This window comes from Heloderma suspectum, chromosome 2, assembly GCF_057233095.1.
Source record: "Heloderma suspectum isolate Gila_16-S chromosome 2, 16-S_ref, whole genome shotgun sequence".
NCBI lineage: Eukaryota > Metazoa > Chordata > Lepidosauria > Squamata > Helodermatidae > Heloderma > Heloderma suspectum.
The window spans coordinates 360445108-360465634 of NC_139459.1; the positions used below are offsets into that span (position 1 = coordinate 360445108).

General features: G+C 46.3%; 1 protein-coding gene across 1 annotated transcript; it reads left to right on the forward strand.

Moving 5' to 3' along the window:
• The first annotated feature begins 2181 nt into the window (after positions 1-2181).
• LOC146355637 (vomeronasal type-2 receptor 26-like) lies at positions 2182-12077 on the forward strand. Its single transcript, XM_084831044.1, has 4 exons — positions 2182-2328; positions 3427-3772; positions 7441-7567; positions 10226-12077. Exons 2-4 carry the CDS (start codon positions 3632-3634, stop codon positions 11125-11127), a joined length of 1170 nt encoding a protein of 389 aa, XP_084687170.1. The 5' UTR covers positions 2182-2328; positions 3427-3631; the 3' UTR covers positions 11128-12077.
• Positions 12078-20527: the final 8450 nt, after the last annotated feature.

Here is a 20527-nt window from a genome sequence, read left to right on the forward strand (position 1 = left end):
TTATGTAAGGAAAGGTTTTCAACTGGGGAAACAACAAACATTCTAGCAACACCTTAAAGACTCACATACTAACATCTACTACATGTTCAAACTATCGAACAGTGGCACTTATTTCACATGCTAGTAAGGTAAAGCTCAAGAACTTGCAAGGTCGACTCCAGCAATTCATGGAACGAGAATTGCCAGATGTGCAAGCTGGGTTTAGAAAAGGCAGAGGAACTAGAGACCAAATTGCCAATATCCGCTGGATAATGGAGAAAGCCAGGGAGTTTCAGAAAAACTTCTATTTCTGTTTTATTGACTCTTCTAAAGCCTTTGACTGTGTGGATCATCACAAATTGTGGCAAGTTCTTGGTGGTATGGGGATACCAAATCATCTTGTCTGCCTCCTGAGGAATCTGTAAATGACCAAGTAGCAACGGTAAGAACAGACCACGGAACAACGGACTGGTTTAAGATTGGGAAAGGAGTACGGCAGGGTTGTATACTCTCACCCTACCTATTCAACCTGTATGCAGAACACATCATGCGATGTTCTGGGCTTGATGAAGCCAAGGCTGGAGTTAAAATCACTGGAAGAAACATTAACAATCTCCGCTATGCAGATGATACCACTTTGATGGCTGAAAGCGAGGAGGAGCTGAGGAACCTTATGATGAAGGTGAAAGAAGAAAGTGCAAAAGCTGGGTTGCAGTTCAACCTCAAAAACCCCAAGATTATGGCAACCATCTTGATTGATAACTGGCAAATAGAGGGAGAAAACATGGAGGCAGTGACAGACTTTGTCTTTCTAGGAGCAAAGATTACTGCAAACGCTGACTGCAGCCAGGAAATCAGAAAACATTTACTTCTTGGGAGGAGAGCAATGACAAATCTTGATAAAATAGTGAAGAGCAGAGACATCACATTGACAACAAAGGTCCGCATAGTTCAAGCAATGGTATTCCCCGCGGTAACCTATGGCTGCGAGAGCTGGACCATAAGGAAGGCTGAGCGAAGGAAGATGTGGCTGCAAAAAAGGCAAATGCAATTTCAGGTTGCATCAAAAGAAGCATATTTTCTAAACCATGGGAAGTAATAGTTCCACTCTTCTCTGCACTGGTGAGATCTCACCTTGAATACTGTGTCCAGTTCTATACATCACACTGTGTGAAGGATTCAGACAAATTGGAACGAGATCAGAGAAGGGCAACGAACATGATCAGGGAACTAGAATCTAAGTCCTGTGGGGAAAGGTTTGGGAAACTGGGTCTGTTTAGCTTTGTCACACAGAAGGCCACAACGTTTCTGTGTCATCCAAGATTGCAGGCTTGAATTACAGGAAGGCAGATTTTGGTTGAACATCAGGAAAAACGTCCCAAATGTCAGAGCAGTCAGACAATGGATCTGACTGCCTAGGGAGGTGGTGGGCTCTCCGTTGCAGAACTGGACAGCCGTCTGTCAGGGATGCTTTAAACTGGATTCCTGCACCGAGCAAGGGGTTGGACTCAATGGGTTAAATGGCCCCTTCCATCTGTATGGTCCAATCAGGTTCATCACATGGGGGCAGAAATCCGCGCCAGTACCGGGGCTTTCTCCATCCGGTTTCAGTGCGGGATTAGATCGGGATCCTAAACACAGTGGTTTCTATCTAGTTATATTCTGTTCCTTACCTTTTTGTTGCACAAAATGCTAGTTTCGCCCCCTGCAGGCGAGTCCAATTTGCCCCAAAGAGGAGAGTCAACTTCAGGCTGGGTCCAACTCGATTTTATTGTTTGCAAACAGTTGGACAGAGGAGCTCACGCTCAAAGCAGAGTCGACCCTGGGCACCCCCGCGCTGCAGTTTCATCGCTTAGCTTGCATTCCTCAGCCAGCGTGTCACTGTTGATTGGTTGCCAGCGGTTTGCCTAGCAACCTTATCTGAGGGTTACAGTCTGCTCATTCCAGGCATGCGCAGCTCTTACAGTACTGTGTGCTGCTTAAGACACATACAGTGGCTTTTAGGTTACCTTTTTACTACATTTTCACAGGGTGGCTCCTTTTCCTCACAAAGCCATTACACACGGCGGGGGTGTTGTGAAATGTCCTCCCTGGTTCCTGCCCCTTTCCCTCCCCTCGCATATTACGGGTGGTTTTGTCGTGATTGACGCGTAATGCAGGTGGACAGCAACCTCCCCCAAACTGCCCGCCCCCTGCCCCCACAGGCACCGGCTGTCCGGCGAACTGCTGGAATGCAGGCATGGTGGCCATTCTGTGTTGTGGAGTAAGCAGCCGGAGTTGGGAGCAAAAGTCGGTGCATTGCATTTAGCCACGGTACGGTGGCAAGCCAGCATGGTGGCAAGCTGACAGGTCAGTATACCGCCACATCCACCACCCTGATGCCACTGCCACCGGCATCAGGACCGCACCCCCAACAACCCCAAACGAGGCAGGGCTTTGTTGCGCGACGGGAGAAGTACGCAGGCAGGCCATGGCACTCCCATTGTGTGGGCTGAAAAAAATACTGTGTGTTTTCCCTTTGGGGATAACATGGGATAGGTGGGGGAAATGATGGGAAAATCACTGGAGGATTAGGATGTCATGTAATGGACCTGCGAACTTCCGTAAGTGGCCAATCATGAATGTGTGATAAATTGCAGGTGTAGAGATGCCGTATGGATTGTTTTGGGACACATTTCCATACAAAATAGCTCTTGTTTCAGACAAGTGTGTCAGGCTTACCTCCTCCATGGCAGCCCTCACTTTTGGGCAATCACCATAGAACTTCCGTTTACATTCAGGAATCGATTTTTAAAAACTTCCCTCAGGATAAAATGTCATGCTTCTGATGAAGTTGTCTGGAGGAGTCCATGAATGTTCATGCCAGAGAAAAGCTGTGAGTCAGTAAAGTGCCAGAAAATGTATTGTTTTTACTGCAACAGGCTAACGGGACTACCCCTCTCGAAATTCCTTCTTTCAGCTTGGTTATGGCTTCTTTGAACATAGTCAGAGCGAGAAAAGGGTATTTCCTTCCTTTTACCGGATTGATCCCAGTGAAAATATTCAGTACCTGGGCTTAGTCCAGCTGCTCCTGCATTTCCACTGGAACTGGATTGGGCTGGTTTCCCGCAGTGATGAAAGAGGTGATAATTTCATCCAGACACTGACACCATTGCTCAAACAGAATGACATCTGTATGGTCTTCTCTAAAATGCTGGATCCTGCTGACGGGGTCCTAATGATGGGGAAAGAATTTAAGGATATGTATATTCCTAGTTCTTGGCTGAAATCCTTAGTTATTATTCTTTTTGGGGAAGCAGAAGTTATATCATTGTTTATTTATCTCCAAAAGACCAACAGCCTATTAAGGAAGGTTTGGATCTTGACATCTCACTGGGAAATTGCTGCAACTGGGTCCCAGTTTGGCTGGCAATATCTAAAACCTTTCCATGGTGCTTTACACTTCAGACTCCACAGAAGGGATGTGCCAGAATTCAGGCCTTTTCTCCAGGCTTTAGACCCATTACGACCTCAAGGAGACGTCTTTCTTTGTGACTGGTGGGAAAACGTATTTGACTGTCAGTTTCCAAACTCACGTCAAACATTTCTAAGTGGATATAGAAAGTGTACCGGAAAGGAGAAGCTAGAGGACCTGTCAGGACCCAAGTTCGAAATGAGTTTGACCAGTCGCAGCTACATCATCTACAATGCCATCTATTCCGTGGCACACACATTACATGCCATGTCCATCTTGGGATACACACGTACCATGACGGGGGAAGACATGCAGCTTCTGAAGGTCCAGCCATGGCAGGTAACACCCTCCTCCAGATTTGGCAGTGTTCTAAAAAGTGCCTTGGAGTTGTTGTTTTTAAAGGTCAGACCCTGGAAGCAAAGAGTGACTCTTAGAAAAGAGCTATCCGTCCATTCTAAAGATCCCAAGAAAGATTGCCTTAGGATATTCTTCTACTGCCATGATTTCCCTTAAAAAGCAATAGAAAGTCAGGGGGTGTCTCCACCAGCTATTTACTCTGAGCTGGCTGTATGTTGAGGTCATTAGGCATACATGACGTTGTGGCCATCCAGCAGCCACCCCAGAGCTTACTGGGGAAAAAACGGATTTCCTGACACTGCTTAAAGTCCGATTCCAAGTCGGGTTCTCCACGGTACAGTCATTGTGTGCCCCAACCCCTGCATTTACCTCGGGTCTGCTACCCCACCCAGGGGTGTGCCTGGACCCTGGTCAAGGGGTGTTTGCTGTCCCCTGTGTTTCCCAGTTAGTGTCTACTCAGCCGTAACTCCCACTGTGCTCAGTGAGGCTTGCACACATCAGAATTTACAGAGATCCCCCAGAATTGAATACAGAGTTTAAAGCATCGATTCCCTGAAGCCGGTAAAGCGCTTTATCAGAACTGCGATTCTCCGTGACTTGGTTCATTGCCTAGGGAAGTAGCTATTTCACACCTTCATTACAGAGATCCTTTGCTTAGAAAGGGGGCTGGTTCCCCATCCTTGTGTGTGTCCTCCCCCCACCTCCCCCACCTCTTTCCCAGCACAAGCATATGTGCGTCTACTCGGAACGAACTCCCACTGTGCTCAATGAGGCTTGCTCCTGAAATGCCGGTGCATCCGGACTTTCAGGGGAGAGTGGGCGGCGGGGAGCCTCTCTTACTGCTTGAGCAGCCCTTGCCAGTCAGATGATGTTCACGCCAGCCCTCACCCCCACCACCAAGTATTTTCTGTGAAGTGATGTTTACTGGCTCATGGAGCCCTTCATGGACCAAGGTGCAGCAAAGCTGATTCCTTTAAAAAACAAATCTGGTACTCTTCCATTCACTTCTCCTTCCGTTGTTGTGCAGACATGGTCTCAGTAAAGAATAGCAGAGTATTATAATGGTTCTGTATTACTTATGTATTTACAACTATGACTAATAAGGGAGGAATCAATGAAGCCCCCCAAACATGCAGTCCTTGTCTATGAAACAGTATTTGTCCCCCCACCAACTGGCAGAATCAAATTACATGCAGCTCTCTACCTCCCCCCCCCCATGCTCCTTCGTGCAAGCTGGCTGAAAATGTCAGAGATATTGGTCTCCCTCCTGGTATGAGCCAATCTTCTCCAGCCCCGACCCAAAGATGTGAGAGTGTCTTCTAGCAAGTAGAAGCTAGCTAAGCTCCCACCCACCCACCTGAGATAGGGGTGTACGAAATCCCGCTTACCTGGCTCCGCCAGGTTCCGCAGGTGGGGGGATAGGTTCCTCCCCCCGGAATCCTCGACAGGGGGGGGGAAGGCAATCCGTTCCTCCCCCCCGGAATCCTGCCTGGCTGGCTCCGCTCCGCGGCCAGGCCACGGAGCCGCCAGCTGGGCCAACCTGCAGCGGGGTCTCTAGCTGCTGCCAGGCTGCTGCAGACACAAATAGCGTCCTGCGTAGGGGATGCCATTTTCGTCCCCATGCAAGCCCATGATAGGCCACGTATATTTTTACGTAGCCTATCATAGCTAAAGCAGGGACGCAAATGGCATCCCCTACGCCATTTGCATTCCCGCTTTAGCCATGATAGGCTACATAAATATTTATTTACATAAATACACCAGACACCACTCACAGTCACAACCCGTCACCCCGTTTGCTTAGTGTCTCTTTCATTTCAGGTTCTTGCCTCCTTGAGGAACGTCCGGTTTAACAACAGCGTAGGAGATGAAGTCTCTTTTAAGGGAAATGGCAAAAGATATGATATCCTGAACTGGGTCTTCTTCCCAAATGGGTCTTTTGATCCTGTGGAAGTTGGATGGATAGACCCAGGGGCTCCCCCAGGCCAAGACTTCAGCATTCGCTCAGAAGTGATCATGTGGGCTACAGAGGTGGGATTGAAGTGAATGTCCTGGGGTCATGGGAGAAATAAAGAACGTTGCAGCTCTATGCCTTGCGAACAGAAGATGTCTTTCTAGATTATTCCAGAGGTCTGTGGAGTCCAGGGAAGTGCTGCTGCCCTGTGGTAAAGCACTGGTGTTGCATGCAAAAAGTTTGATCCAGCTAGGGCTAGGAATTGATATGGCACTCGCTTCCTTTGTTCCTATTTAATTGGCCTTTTATTCAAAATCACAGTCTAGCGACTTTAATGGACTGGGTAAGCTCCAATAAACTTTAGGTCAATCTAGGCAAGATGGAGCTACTACTGGCCAGGCTTCAGTGATCAGGCAACCTTCTGGGTAGACTACTGCAACACGTCCTATGTGGGTCTCCCCTTGCAGATGGTTCAGGAACTTCAGTTAGTAAAAATATGTCAGCTGGGGTACTGACTGGAACTGGGCATTGGGAACATATTACGCCTGTCTAGTACTACCTTCACTATCTTTTTTCACAGACTCTGGCTAGTTGGTTTCTGAGCCCAGTTTAAGGTATTGGTCTTAATCTGAAAAGCCCTTTATGGCTTGGGGCCACAGTATCTAAAGGAACTCATCTTCCTGCCCATGCTCTGAGATCATCATCTGAGGCCTTGCTCCAAGTGTTCTCACATACTGCGATCCATGGTGGCTATGCATGAGTGGGGCCTTTTCTGTAGTCCCCCCCCCTTGCGGGATATCCTGTCTAGCTTAGTCCTCCTGGCACCGACTTTGTCAACTATTTGACACCAAAGTCCCTTTTTATTCTTCCAGAACTTTGGAAAGAATTTTAAACTGCTGCTTATTTAATTTTTAAGGATATAGTTCATGCTATTCTTTAAAAGCACCCTTTTTCATGTTTTAGATGCTTGGGATTTGTCTCTTCATTATATAGTATTTAAAATTATCATTTCTTCTCATAAACCTTGTAATGTGTTAGAATTGGTTTTATTGCGTTTGCTTTTATTATGTGTGCTGCTGCCTGAGAGCCTTGGCAAATCATAAATTTAATCCAGTATAGAGTCATAGGATCATGGAGTTGAAAGGTGCCTACAAGGCCGCCGAGTCCAACCTGCTGCTCAGTGCAGGAGGCCTGATTCCCAGGCGGTCTCCCATTCAAGTACTAACCAGGGCTGACCCTGCTTAGCTTCCGAGATCAGTACGTCTCACCATAGCGGGGAAGACTGTGACCAGGTAATAACCAAGTAATTCATTAAATAAATAAATGAAGATGAGGACTGGAATCTTGTTTTATTTTTATGGAGCCATTAGTCAGTGGCAGAGCACCTGGTGTGCATGCTTAAAATGCCGGATCTCAAGCTAGAGTTGGCAAAGACCGTTGTCTGAACCCCCGGAGAGCAGCTGCCAGTCAGAGAACACCGTCTTGAGCTAGAGGGACTTGTTATAAGGCAGCTTCCGGTGCTCCTATATCTGTCTCAGTATTTTGTATGAGCCTCTTCTGATATGTTTGCAAATCTCCAGAATAGGTTTGGGTCTCCAAATGGGCGATTCTCCTCACCATGAAATGGGAAATGCTGTTGAGTAACTCTGAGACCTGTTGTGTGGAAAACCTCAACTATTTCTCCCTTCCTTTTCAGAAGCTGCCCTCTGCAAGATGTGTGGAGAGCTGCTTTCCAGGACACCGGAGAAACATTCCAGAGGGAAAGCCAGTTTGCTGCTATGAATGTGTCCGTTGTCCAGAAGGGACCTTTTCTAACGAGACAGGTAGCTGAAAATTTGAGAGTTGCCATGTTGCACTGGTTACCAGCTGTTTTCCGGGCCAAATTCAAGGTGTTGGTTTTGACCTTTAAAAGCCTATATGGCTCCAGCCCAGCCTATCTCAAGGAGCACCTCCAGCAACACCAGACAGGCCACTCAACAAGATCAGCCTCGGATGGCCTTCTCTCTGTCCCATCAGCCAGGACAGCTAGGCTGGTGAGGACGAGGGAGAGGGCCTTCTCTGTGGTGGGCCCCACTCTGTGGAACTCCCTCCCTAGGGAACTCTGCCATGCTCCCTCTTTAATGAACTTCCACCACACATTGAAAATGTGGTTGTTCAGGCAGGCATTTGGGGTGGGCTAGGGTATTTTTAGAAATACGATGTTCTAATATAGAATTTTGTTTTAAACTGTTGTATTGTACATTGCCCAGAGTGGCTGGGTGACCAGCCAGATGGGCGATTGAGAAATTAAATAAATAAATAAATAAATATTCAAGTGTGGAACAACCTGGGACACAAATGGGACAGGAGAGGTGCAGATCATGAATGAGGGGCAGAGGACGCAGTTTCCTCTATGGATGACACTCAGTTTCAGTGTTCGTTTGTTTTCCAGTTTCGGAGTTCCACTTGTTTACAAAGATTTCGTAGTTTTTTGAAGAAATGTTCTAATTGATTATGATTATGCTCAACAATAGCAATAAAAACTAGTCAGGAAATTTTTAACACTTATGAGCAACGACTCTTTCTGTTGGCTTTCTTCCATATGCATCTTTCTCACCTTCCCTTGCATTTTTTTTTAACATGGGTTGGATTGAGATTAGCCATACTTAGCAGAGGCCCATTGAAATCGCTGAGACTTTAATTAGTCATGTTTAGCAAGTCTCACTGATGTTAGTCTGACTGTTTTCAATGAGTCTGATCAACGAGATATGACTCAATCTGGATCCAACACCACAGTTCCAAACTCAGTTGTTTTGGCATCAGGCTCAAAGGTTTTAGGGGCAGTTTTGAGTTAAGACTAAGAACATTTGGGATGTGTGAACCAGCAAGACATGAGCTCACCCAAATTCTCCAAATTCCATGTCAAAACTTGTTCCGGCTCAAATCCATATCAGGAGGTCAAATCAGTCCATCCTAAAGGAAATCAACCCTGAGTGCTCATTGGAAGGACAGATACTGAAGCTGAAGCTCCAATATTTTGGCCACCTAATGCGAAGAGAAAACTCTCTGGAAAAGACCCTGATGCTGGGAAAGACTGAAGGCAAAAGGAGAAGGGGACGGCAGAGGATGAGATGGCTAGATAGCATCACCGATGCAATGAATATGGACTTGAGCGTGCTCCGGGAGAGAGCGCAGGACAGGAAGGCCTGGCATGCTATGGTCCATGGGGTCACGAAGAGTCGGACACGACTGAATGACTGAACAATAACAACAGCAAATGATCAATTGTGGGCATCTTTGAAATGTACATGTTCTTCTCCCATTGATTGAAGGGTATTCATAATCTGAATAAAATGACATATGTACTTGTTTATTTATTTCCTCATTCAGAAGACAATGGACATCTTTGTTCAATTACTTGTAGCACAATTTTGTATCCCTCCCCCTTGCAGCATACAGAACATGAGCTTTGTACAGGGGGATGACATGTTTCTTTGTTTTTAAAGCGGTTTCCACCTTTCCATACTCTCTCCTTAAGATATAAGTGGTTGAAGCTGAAAGAGAGAGTGATCAAAGGGCAGTTGCACTCTTGGGTGCACAATAACATGCAGATATGCTAACTCCATCTTTGACTTTGTGGGCTGAACTGGGTCCCTCAAAAAGAACATCTGTGTCATCTTTGAAATACTTCACTAAGTGGTCCATCTTCCTTTTCACAGTCCCTCACTCCAGTCCAAAACACAATGCCGGGGGGGGGGGGGAGATACTGGCTTCTGTAACCACAGTTTCCCACTCTCTCTATCAATACATACTCTGAGTTCATATTCCAAAGTAAATGGTATTTCTTTGCTTGTTTGTTTGTTCGTTCATTGTTGGCTGAACTAGCAACCACATAATCAATATCTGTGTAATATTTGAAATCCTTCATTCATTGCTGCTCATCACTACAGCTCATTGTGGTTCAGTTCTCACAGTTCCCCAGTTTTCATTTCTAGATGGAGAATTTGATTCCTTGCAGAATATTGAAGTTGAGTCTGGTACGGAGGGCTGTCATATGGGGGTTGGGGAGTATTTTGTAGCTTTCTGACTTTCATATGAAGATTGCTGACATTTAAACAAAAAAAAATCTAAGTAAGGTGTAAAATAAGCTAGAGAATGTATATGTACATCATCTTCGACATATGAACTGCCCCCCTAAAAAAGAACATCTGTGTCATGTTGAGAGCCAGTGTGGTGTAGTGGCAAGAGTGTTGGACTAGGAGCCGGGAGATCCGGGTTCTAGTCCCCACTCGGCCATGGAAGCTCACTGGGTGACTTTGGGCCAGTCACAGACTCTCAGCCCAACCCACCTCACAGGGTTGTTGTTGTGAGGATAAAATGGAGGGGAGGAGGATAATGTAAGCCTCCTTGGGTTCCTTGCAAGAGGAAAAAAGGCGGGGTATAAATGCAATAAATAAATAAATAAATGTTTGAGATGCTTTAATATTTGTTGCTCATTCCAGATGCAGATCACTGTGCCCCGTGCCCAGAAGATCAACACCCAAACAAGAACCAAGACCAGTGTCGCCCCAAGAAGATCCACTTCCTTTTCTATCAAGAGACACTGGGGTTTGTTTTAGTTTTTCTAGCTCTTTTCCTCTCTCTGATCACATTTCTAGTCCAGGCAACCTTCATTAAACGCCGTGACACACCAATTGTCAAAGCCAACAATCGAGACCTCACCTACGTCCTCCTCATCTCCCTCCTGCTTTGCTTCCTCTGCTCCTTCCTGTTCATTGGCCAACCCGTGAAGGTCACCTGCCTTCTTCGACAAGCTGTGTTTGGCATCTTCTTCTCTGTTGCTGTTTCTTCCATTCTGGCAAAAACTGTCATGGTTGTTCTGGCCTTCATGGCCACCAAACCAGGAAATACGGCTAGAAAACTCTTGGGGAGACAGCTGACAAACTCCATTGTCCTGGTTTGTCCCCTCATCCAAGGTGTGATCTGTGCTGTCTGGCTTGTGACCTCTCCCCCATTCCCAAACTTGGACTTCCATTCCCTATCTGGAGAGATCATAGTGGAATGTAACGAAGGCTCGGTCACCATGTTTTACATTGTCCTGGGTTACATGGGTTTTCTGGCCATTGTTAGCTTCGCAGTGGCTTTCCTAGCTAGGAAATTGCCAGACAGCTTCAACGAAGCCAAGTTTATCACCTTCAGCATGCTGATGTTTTGCAGTGTCTGGATCTCCTTCGTGCCCACTTACCTGAGCACCAAAGGGAAGTCCATGGTGGCTGTGGAGGTCTTCTCCATCTTGGCCTCTGGTGCTGGTCTCCTAGGTTGCATCTTTCTCCCCAAATGCTACATTATTATACTGAGGCCCAATGTCAATACAAAGGATCAACTTCTAAGGAAAAAAAATTAATGCTTTGGACCATGACTTGCTAGTCTAGTTTCCTGTCAAGTATATCTAGTTAGGAACACCAATAGAATTACTCAAAATTTAATGTGCTAACTTATTTTTTAAACAATGAGGTATGTTCCACACTGGAGCCTTTGCCCATTGCAGAGCCATTTGCTCTTCCCCAGGCAACTTGAAGTGGCTTTAAAAAGTTTGTTTGTATGGCAGTATATTCCCCATCTAAACCTTATAATGGCTGAAGTGTTTTAAAATGGTGACCATGCACTATCAAGAATTAGTGTTTTATGTGACACATGGCACTGCAATAAAATGTTGCACTTTATGTTCATCTCCTAAGGGTTCAGGTTTCCTACCTGTCAGTCATGCCTTCTTCTGTGATAGTGTATTTTGTATGGAGATTGATTTGCCTGAAAGGAGAGCATTTTTTTCTCTCTCCCATGACATACCAGCTTCCTGTTTTTCTCTGCCAATTGACACAACATTCTCTGGCTATAGGGCATTCTCTGTTCTTCTCATTGGGCCTTTTTGGGTGGTAAAAGTTTTATATTTTATGATGAGGGTTCTTCTACAAACCTGAGATTTCCCCCTAAACATGCTGATACCTCTCTCATGTTTCTCAGGTGCCCCATTGTTGCTCCTCCCATATTTGCAAAATGGGAATGTAAAATGCATGAGTATGCTATGATAAAAACAACAACAGGTAACTAAGTTGAGAGAAGAAACAACAGCATAACATTTCCTTCAACATTAGGGAACTTTTATTGAATATTAGGAATGTAATAATGCAATACTATCGATGTCAACTCAGAGGTAAGTCACACTGAGCTCCGTGTGGCTTACTGCCAGGAAAGTGGGTATAGGATTGCAGTTGAAGTCTCATTCTGCAACTATGTGCTTAATATGTTGCAATTACTGTGACTTGTATAAGATAAATAAAATAGTGCAATAATTCTAATATTCCTTTTCTCATTATATTGTCTCTTTATTTTAGTTGCCAGAAACAAAACTCAGGCATGAGTTCTTAGGTTCTAAGATGGCTGGAAGAATCAGTGAGGCTTGAGCTCATCCAGATTTTCTGATTTCCACCTCAGAGCTCAGTTGATCTTATTCCCACTCCCAAAACATGAGCACTTCCCTACTCCTTTTGACTGAGGAAAGTACGCATTTCAGTGTACATTTTTAAGTGCACACACAAAATGCACAGTTTTCCCCTGTAAAAAAGTCAAATGTGAAAATGTTAGGGATGTCAGAGAATTCCGCCATGGATCTCGGTAAGGCTGAATGCCAGTGCATTTGGCCCCCTGAAATCCGTGGCGGAATGAAGCCCCCCTGCCCCCCCACCCCGCGAAAGGTGCACAAAACAGGACACCTACCTGCTGCCGTTCGCGCTGCTTTGTGAATGGTGGCCGCAGCCACAGCCACCCTTTGCTTCTTCATTATAGCCATGACAGGCTACGTAAATACTTACGTAGCCTATCATGGCTAATGCAGGGATGCCATTTGTGCTCATCTCTTTTGCCATAATAGGCTATGTAAATATTTACATAGCCTATCATGGCCAAAAAAAAGGGAACGCAAATGGCCGCTGTAGCCGCCGCCATTTGCGTCCACTGTTTTGTTTTTGCCGTGATAGGCTACGTAAATATTTACATGGCCTATCACGGCAAAATACAGGGATGCAAATGGCGGCTACGGCAGCCGCCATTTGTGTCCCTGTGCAGGCTGCCCAGCAGCTGGATGTCCGGCTGTGGGCGGCCCCGGCCAGCAGCTCCGCGGAATCGCCACGGAGTGGAGCCGGCTGGAGAGAATTTCGGGGGGAGGGATGGAGCGCCTCCCCCCCACTGTGAATGTCACCCATTGAAAAGGTAAGTGACTTTCGTACATCCCTAGAAAATGTGTATATCTGAGGCTTTCTGATTTTTGTGTGTGTGTGCTATGCCCGATTATATTTTGGGCGTTTGGGGTTTACGGACACTGTTAATGACATTTTTATTTCTTGGCAGAATGGGATGATATTTCCAGGGATTGTTTCCTCTTCTGTGGGGACCTACTCTGTCGGGTTTCAGATGAATACATGCTGGGATTTTTGTGCAAGAGCAGACTTTACATTTTGAGGATATCCAAATATAGGACATGCTCTTCCCCCCATGCTCCTTGTGGACCAGTGTTCTGAAAATGACAGGCAGCATGGAGGTAGTCCTGCTTAAGAAAACAGCAAAGTTTAGACGGAGAGGTGGAACATTTCATGTGGAAAGGGAGTCCACATCTTTCTTTCTTTTCTTTTTTTTAGGAGGGGGGGAATTGGTTTTTTTCCCTCCTCCCTCCCTATCCCTTTTCTTTTTATACCATGTCTTTTCGATCCTTTTATACCATGTCTTTTCGATTTTTGGATCTGCCCCTCCTTCAGGTAACCTGGCCCCAAGCCGTTAAGGGCTTTGAATATTAACACCAGCACTTTGAATCAGGCCCGGAAATGGACTGGCAGCCAGTGCAGCTGGAAAAGTACTGGCGTAATATGAGCTTGCAGGCCAGTCCCTTTTAACAATCTTGTTGCCCTATTATGGACCAGCTGAAGTTTCTGGACTGTTTTCAAAGGCAGCCCCATGTATAACGCATTGCAGTAATCCAGACGAGAAGTTATCAGAGCATGGATAACTGTAGCTAGGATATCTCTGTCCAGATAAGGGCGTAGTTGGTAGACCAGCCTAAGCTGATAAAAAGTGCTCTGTGCCACTGAGTTCACCTGTGCCTCAAGTGACAGTTCTGGATCCAAGAGCACCCCCAAACTACGAACCTGATCCTTTAGGGGGAGTGCAACCCCCTCCACAATGGGCTGAATATCACCTAGCCGGGCAGACGAACCACCCACTAACAGTACCTCCGTCTTGTCTGGATTGAGTTTCAGTTTATTAGCCCTCATCCAGTCCATTACCGTGCCCAGGCACTGATTCAGAACAGCCACTGCCTCACCTGGGTTTGATGAGAAAGAGAGGTAGAGCTGGGTGTCATCTGCATATTGATGGCACCTCAGCCCACACCTCCGGATAACCTCCCCCAGCAGTTTCATGTAGATGTTAAACAGCATGGGGGATAAAATAGAGCCCTGTGAAACCCCATGGCACAATTGCCATGGCACAGAGCAATAATCCCCCAGCACCACCTTCTGGAATTGGCCATCCAAGCAGGAGCGGAACCACTGTAGTGCAGTGCCTCCAACTCCTAACCCAGACAACCTATCCAGAAGGATACCATGGTCAATGGTATCGAAAGCCGCTGAGAGGTCCAGGAGAATCAACAGGGTCGCACTCCCCCTGTCCCTCTCCCGGCAGAGGTCATCCCACAGGGCGACCAAGGCAGTTTCCATTCCAAAACCAGGCCTGAAGCCCGATTGAAATGGATCTAGATAATCCATTTCATTCAAGAGTGCCTGGAGCTGTCCTACAACCACCCGCTCAAGCACCTTGCCCAGGAAGGGATGTTGGCCACTGGCCTATAATTGTTAACATCCACTGGGTCCAGGCTAGGCTTTTTCAGGAGTGGTTTAATTACTGCCTCTTTTAAAGCGGCAGGCACCACTCCCTCTCTTAAGGAGGAATTTACAACCTCCTGGACCCAGCCGGACATCCCCTCCTTGTTTGATTTAATAAGCCATGAAGGGCAAGGGTCAAGCACACAAGTGGTCGATCGGACTTGGCCAAGCACCTTGTCCACATCCTCAGGCCTCAGTAACTGAAACTCATCCAATAAAACTGGACCAGATGGTGCTCTGAACGCCTCTACCAATGGAACTGCATTAATGGTGGTGTCCAATTCATGGTGAATCTGAGCGACTTTATCCTCAAAGTGCTGCGCAAACTTGTCACAGCGTGCTACCGAGGGTTCCACCATCTCTCTCCCTGGCCCAGAATGTAACAGGCCGCGAACCACTCGGAAAAGCTCCACTGGACGACACTGAGAAGATGCAATGCTGGTGGAAAAGAACTGTCTCTTTGCCACCCTCACCGCCACAGAGTAGGCTCGATAGTGGGCTCTTACCTGTGTTCGGTCAGACTCAGCACAAGTTTTCCTCCACCTGCATTCTAGCCATCTCCCCTCTTGCTTCATTGCCCTCAGCTCAGGTGTATACCAAGGAGCTGGCCGGGCTCTGCTCAGAGGGAGAGGGCATGATTAACACCTCTATAGAAATGTCACAGGAGTGTATTGCCAGAAAGATAGGGAGGCTGCATTTCTGGAAACTAGAGTTCCACAGCCTGAAGATAAAATTGGAGCTAATGAAACTGCATTGTCTTCTTTTCAGAGATCTAATCTTATTTTGAAGTCTAAGGTTAAAAAGCTAGAAAGCAAATCTTATCATTGTAATTTATGAATTATTGGGTTATGGGAATAGGCTGAGCAGGGTCAACTGTTATGGATTTGGCCTTTGCTGAGTGTTTTCAATCTCTAGTTCCAGTATTTAGGAAGCCTTTGGCTGGCAGTTAACTACCTATAGCTGATCAATACACTTCAAACAAAGTGTACAGCAAACATTGTTTTAGGTGTATGCGGTTTTCATTTTGTACTAAATGTTCATTGTTTAGTACAAAATGAACAGATGACCTTTTATGTTTCATGAGACCCTTAGTCACTTGCCTACTACTCCGTATGATCATTTGATAATTGGTGGTGATTTTAATGAGATTCTGGATCCAATTTTGGATTGGATCATTTTTCAATCATTTTTGCTCATCACTACAAGTGAAAGGTCATGGTTCAGTTCTTACAGTTCCCCAGTTTTCGTTTCTAGATGCAGAATTTGATTCCTTGCAGAATATTGATGTTGTCTGGTACAGAGGGCTGTCATATGGGGGTAGCGGAGTATTTTGTAGCTTTCTGACTTTCAACTGAAGATTGCTGAATGTTAAACAAAAAATAATCCAAGGTGTAAAATAAGCTAAAGAATGGATATGTACATCATCTTCTTTGAGGCATGAACTGCCAGCCCTAAGAAAGAACATCTGTGTCATGTCTGAAATGTTGCAATACTTATTGCTCATTCCACATGCAGATTGCTGTGACCCATGCCCAGAAGACCAACACGCAGACAAGAACCAACTTCAAGACCAGTGTATCCCCAAGGAGATCCACTTCCTTTCCTGTCAAGAGACACTGAGGTTCATTTTAGCTTCTCTCACACTTTTCCTTTCTCTGATCACATCCCTAGTGCTGGCCATCTTCATTAAACACCAAGACACTCCAATAGTCAAAGCCAACACCCGAGACCTCAACTACATCTTCCTCATCTCTCTCCTGCTCTGCTTCTCCTGCTCCTTCCTGTTCATCAGTCAACCCACGAAGTTCACCTGTCTTCTGCGACAAACTGCTTTCAGCATCATCTTCTCTGTTGCTGTTTCTTCTGTGGTGGCAAAAACTGTCATGGTGGTTCTGGCCTTCATGGCCACCAAGCCAGGAAACATGGCAAGAAAACTGGTTTAAAAAAATACTTTTTATTCTATTTTTTATCTTTATAAATGAAATAAACAGTACCAACAATCTAGTCATTATCTGCAGTTTCCAAGAATACAGTATTCTTAGGAGGACACAGCAATAATGAAAAAACAAAACAAAAAAGAAGGAAAAGGAAGAAGAAAGCAAGCAAGAAAAAATATTAAAAAGTTACTTAAAAGGATTCAATTTAAACTCCATTACACACAAACTTCAAATATCATTCTACTTAAAAGTTATACCTATAACATTGCCAATATTACAATTCAGTACAGCATAGATAATCAACCTTACATTTCATTATCATATAATCAGTCTTACAGCAAGGGAGCAAGCCTACAATTCATTTCCAATAACCATATATTGCCCTTCAGTTAACATATAATAGTAAAGCTTAACAATTTAACCAGCCAAAATATTACTAATCAAAGTCTCACAATAATGATAGTAATAATAATAAAAAGGAAGGAAATTAAAAAGGATAAGTAATAATAATAACAAATCACTAATAAATTTTATGCTATCTATATTTTAGATACTGTCATTTCTAAATCTATATATGAATGTATACATATCTATACACACACAAACAGGAATTTTATTATACAGTATATCATGTCTAATGTAAAAAAAGAGGAAGTAAGAAAAAAAGAGAAACATGGCAAGAAAACTATTGGGAAGACAGTTAACCATAGGGATGGACGAAAGTCACTTACCTGGTCCCGCAGCTTGCTTCACGGTGGGGGGGAGGCGCTCCATTCCTCCCCGCCGAAATTCTGGCCGGGGGGGAGGCGCCCCATCCCTCCAGCCAAAATTCTGGCCAGGGGGGAGGCACCCCGTCCCTCCGGCCACGAATCCCCCTGGCCGGCCGGGACGCAAATGGCGGCGGCCATAGCCACCTCCGTTTGCGTCCCTGCAGTCAGTCATGATAGGCTATGTAAATTCTTACGTAGCCTATCATGGCTGACTTTGGGGAAAAAAAAGTGCGTACGTGTAGTCTACATAAAAATTTACGTAGACTATGGCGAAAATAAGTGCATTGTGGGAGGAGACTGGCCAACACACCTTGCCAGGTTTCTTGTTGCTCGACATGTCACTCCTTGTGCAACAACAGGAGTCAGTCCTGCAGAGTTACTTATGGGCAGCATCTAAAAACTTGCCTTGACTGTCTCCACCCAGATTTAGCTGAAGACTTGCAAAGCAAAGGGGAGCAAGCTCTGCATGCTGCCTTCTCAGCTCCTACTCTCCATTCATTTGCCCCACAAGATCAGGTGTTTGCTAGGAACTATGGGGCTGGACTGAGATGGGTTCCTTCCTCTATCACTGAGGTCACTGGACCTGTGTCATGTGAGGTCCAGTGTGCAGGCGGGTCAGTGTGGCATCGCCATGTTGAACAGCTGAGAAGGCGTTCTCCCCAGAGTGGGTTGTCATCTGCAGAGGTAGCTGCTGAAGATCTATCTGGGACTGGTTTCTCTCACCACTGGTTGAAATTCCAGAACCACTAAGTTGTGGGAGCAATACTCCTTCCTAGGGATGTACAAAAGTGACTTACCTTTCGAGGATTATGTTGATGGTGGTAGGGGGAGGCGTTCCGTCACTCGCCCCGGAATCCTGGCCGGGGGGGAGGTGCTCCGTTCCTCCCCCCCAGAATCTTCAAACGGCCGGCAGATTTCCGGCCGCGGAGGGTTCTGGGTAAAAAAACAAAAAAACCACAACGCGTACGCAAATGGCGGCGCCTACGGCCGCCGCCATTTGCGTTCCTTTTTTTTACTGTCTTAATCTATGTAAATATTTACATAGACTATGACGGCGAAAATCAAGGGGAACGCAAATAGCCTTTTGATTCCCCATTTTAGCCTAAGTAAAGATTTATGTAGGCTAAAATGGTGAATGAAAAAGGGACACAAATAGCGCCCACTACGCTATTTATGTTCCCCTTGATTTTTACCGTCATAGTCTACGTAAATATTTACGTAGATTAAGACGGCCAAAAAGAAGGAATGCAAATGGCGGCGGCCATAGCCGCCGCCATTTGTGTACACGTTTTTTTTTTAAACCCACCCCCAACCATGATAGGCTACGTAAAGATTTACATAGCTTATCACGTCTTTTTTTCCTTTTTTTTAAAAACCTAGCCATGATAGGCTACGTAAATCTTTACATAGCCTATCACGTCTTTTTCTTTTTCCCCCCTTCACAAGCCTGGAAGTGGTGGCGGCGGCAGCTGGTCAGAAGACTGGCCGTCGCCGGAGCCTTCGCTGGAGCCTTTGCTGGAGCCGCCGCCGGAGCCGCCACCGCCCGGAAGATCTGCCCCAGGTAAGTCTCGTCCCAGGGGGGATCTACGGGGGGGCGGGGGGGTGGCAGGCCGTTCCGCCACCGATTTCAGGGGGCCGAATGCACTGGCATTTGGCCTCACCGAGATCCATGGCGGAATTCTCTGACATCGCTACTCCTTCCTCACCTACGGCAGTTACTGAAAGAAAGTCATCTGAGCAATCTACACCTACTATTCAAGTGCAGAGACCATGCTGGGAAAGGGCACCTCATTGTTGGTTAATATACAGACTATGATAGCGAAGGGAGGAGGAACGTTACGTATCGGGGGATGGGGTACTGTGTGTTAGTTATTGTTTTTGAACACAACATTCATCTTATACACAGAACTTGCATATGCTGGTAACTCCAAATATCATTGAACTCTGCCACAGCCAACTCCTCTTCCTTCTCCCCAGCCATCAATCTGGGTGAAAAAAAAACTTTGGAAAAAGCCCAGACTCCATCTTGGTTCCTCCTGTGCAAGCACCGAGTCATTGCTGACGCCTAGAGGGATGCTGCTTTCGCTGACATTTTCATGGCAAACTGTAGCAGGGTGGTTTGCCATTGCCTTCCCCAGTCGTGACTGCCTGTGCCCCAGCAAGCTGGGTACTCATTTTACCAACCTCGGAAGGATGGAGGGCTGAGTCGACCTGAGTGGTGGCGGCTCCGGTGGCAGCTCTGGCGGCGGTTTGGCAGCAGCGGCTGCGGCGCCCGGCCTTCCAACCGGCTGCCACTGCCGCCATTTCCAGGTTAAAAAAAAAACAAAAAACATGATAGGCTACATAAAGATTTACGTAGCCTATCATGGCTAGATTTTAATAAACACCGTGATAGGCTACGTAAATCTTTACATAGCCTATCACGGCTGACTTAAAAAAAACCCCAAAAAACGCGCGTACGCAAATGGTGGCAGCCATGGCCACCGCCATTTGCGTTCCTTATTTTGGCACGTCTTAGTCTACGTAAACATTTACGTAGACTAAGACGGCAAAAATAAGGGGAACGCAAATGTTTACATAGACTAAGACGTGCCAAAATAAGGAACGCAAATGGCGGCGGCCATGGCCGCTGCCATTTGCATACGCGCTTGTTTTTTTTTAAATCAGCCGTGATAGGCTACGTAAACATTTACATAGCCTATCACGGCTGACTGCAGGGATGCAAATGGCGGCGGCTACGGCCACCGCCATTTGCGTCCCTGCTAGCTAGCAGCCGGATGTCCGGCTGCTGGCGGAGCTGGGCGGCGGCTCTGCAGAATCGCTGTGGAGCACAGCCGGCCAGCCAGGATTTCGGGGGGGGAGGGACGGAGTGCCTCCCCCCCCCATCAACATAATCCGCGGAAAGGAAATCCTCAAATGGGAGCAAGGCCAAAACATGACCACTCAACGGGATACTGCCTCCAGTATCAGAGGCAGTAGGCCTCTGTACACCAGTTGCTGGGGAGCATGGGTGGCAGGGTGCTGTTGCACTCATGTCCCACTTGTGGGTTTCCTGTGGACAGCAGGTTGGCCACTGTGTGAACAGAAGGCTGGACTGGATGGATCTTTGGCCTGATCCAGCAGGGCTCTTCTTACGTTCTTAAATCTCTGAGCCCTTCTGCCTCACA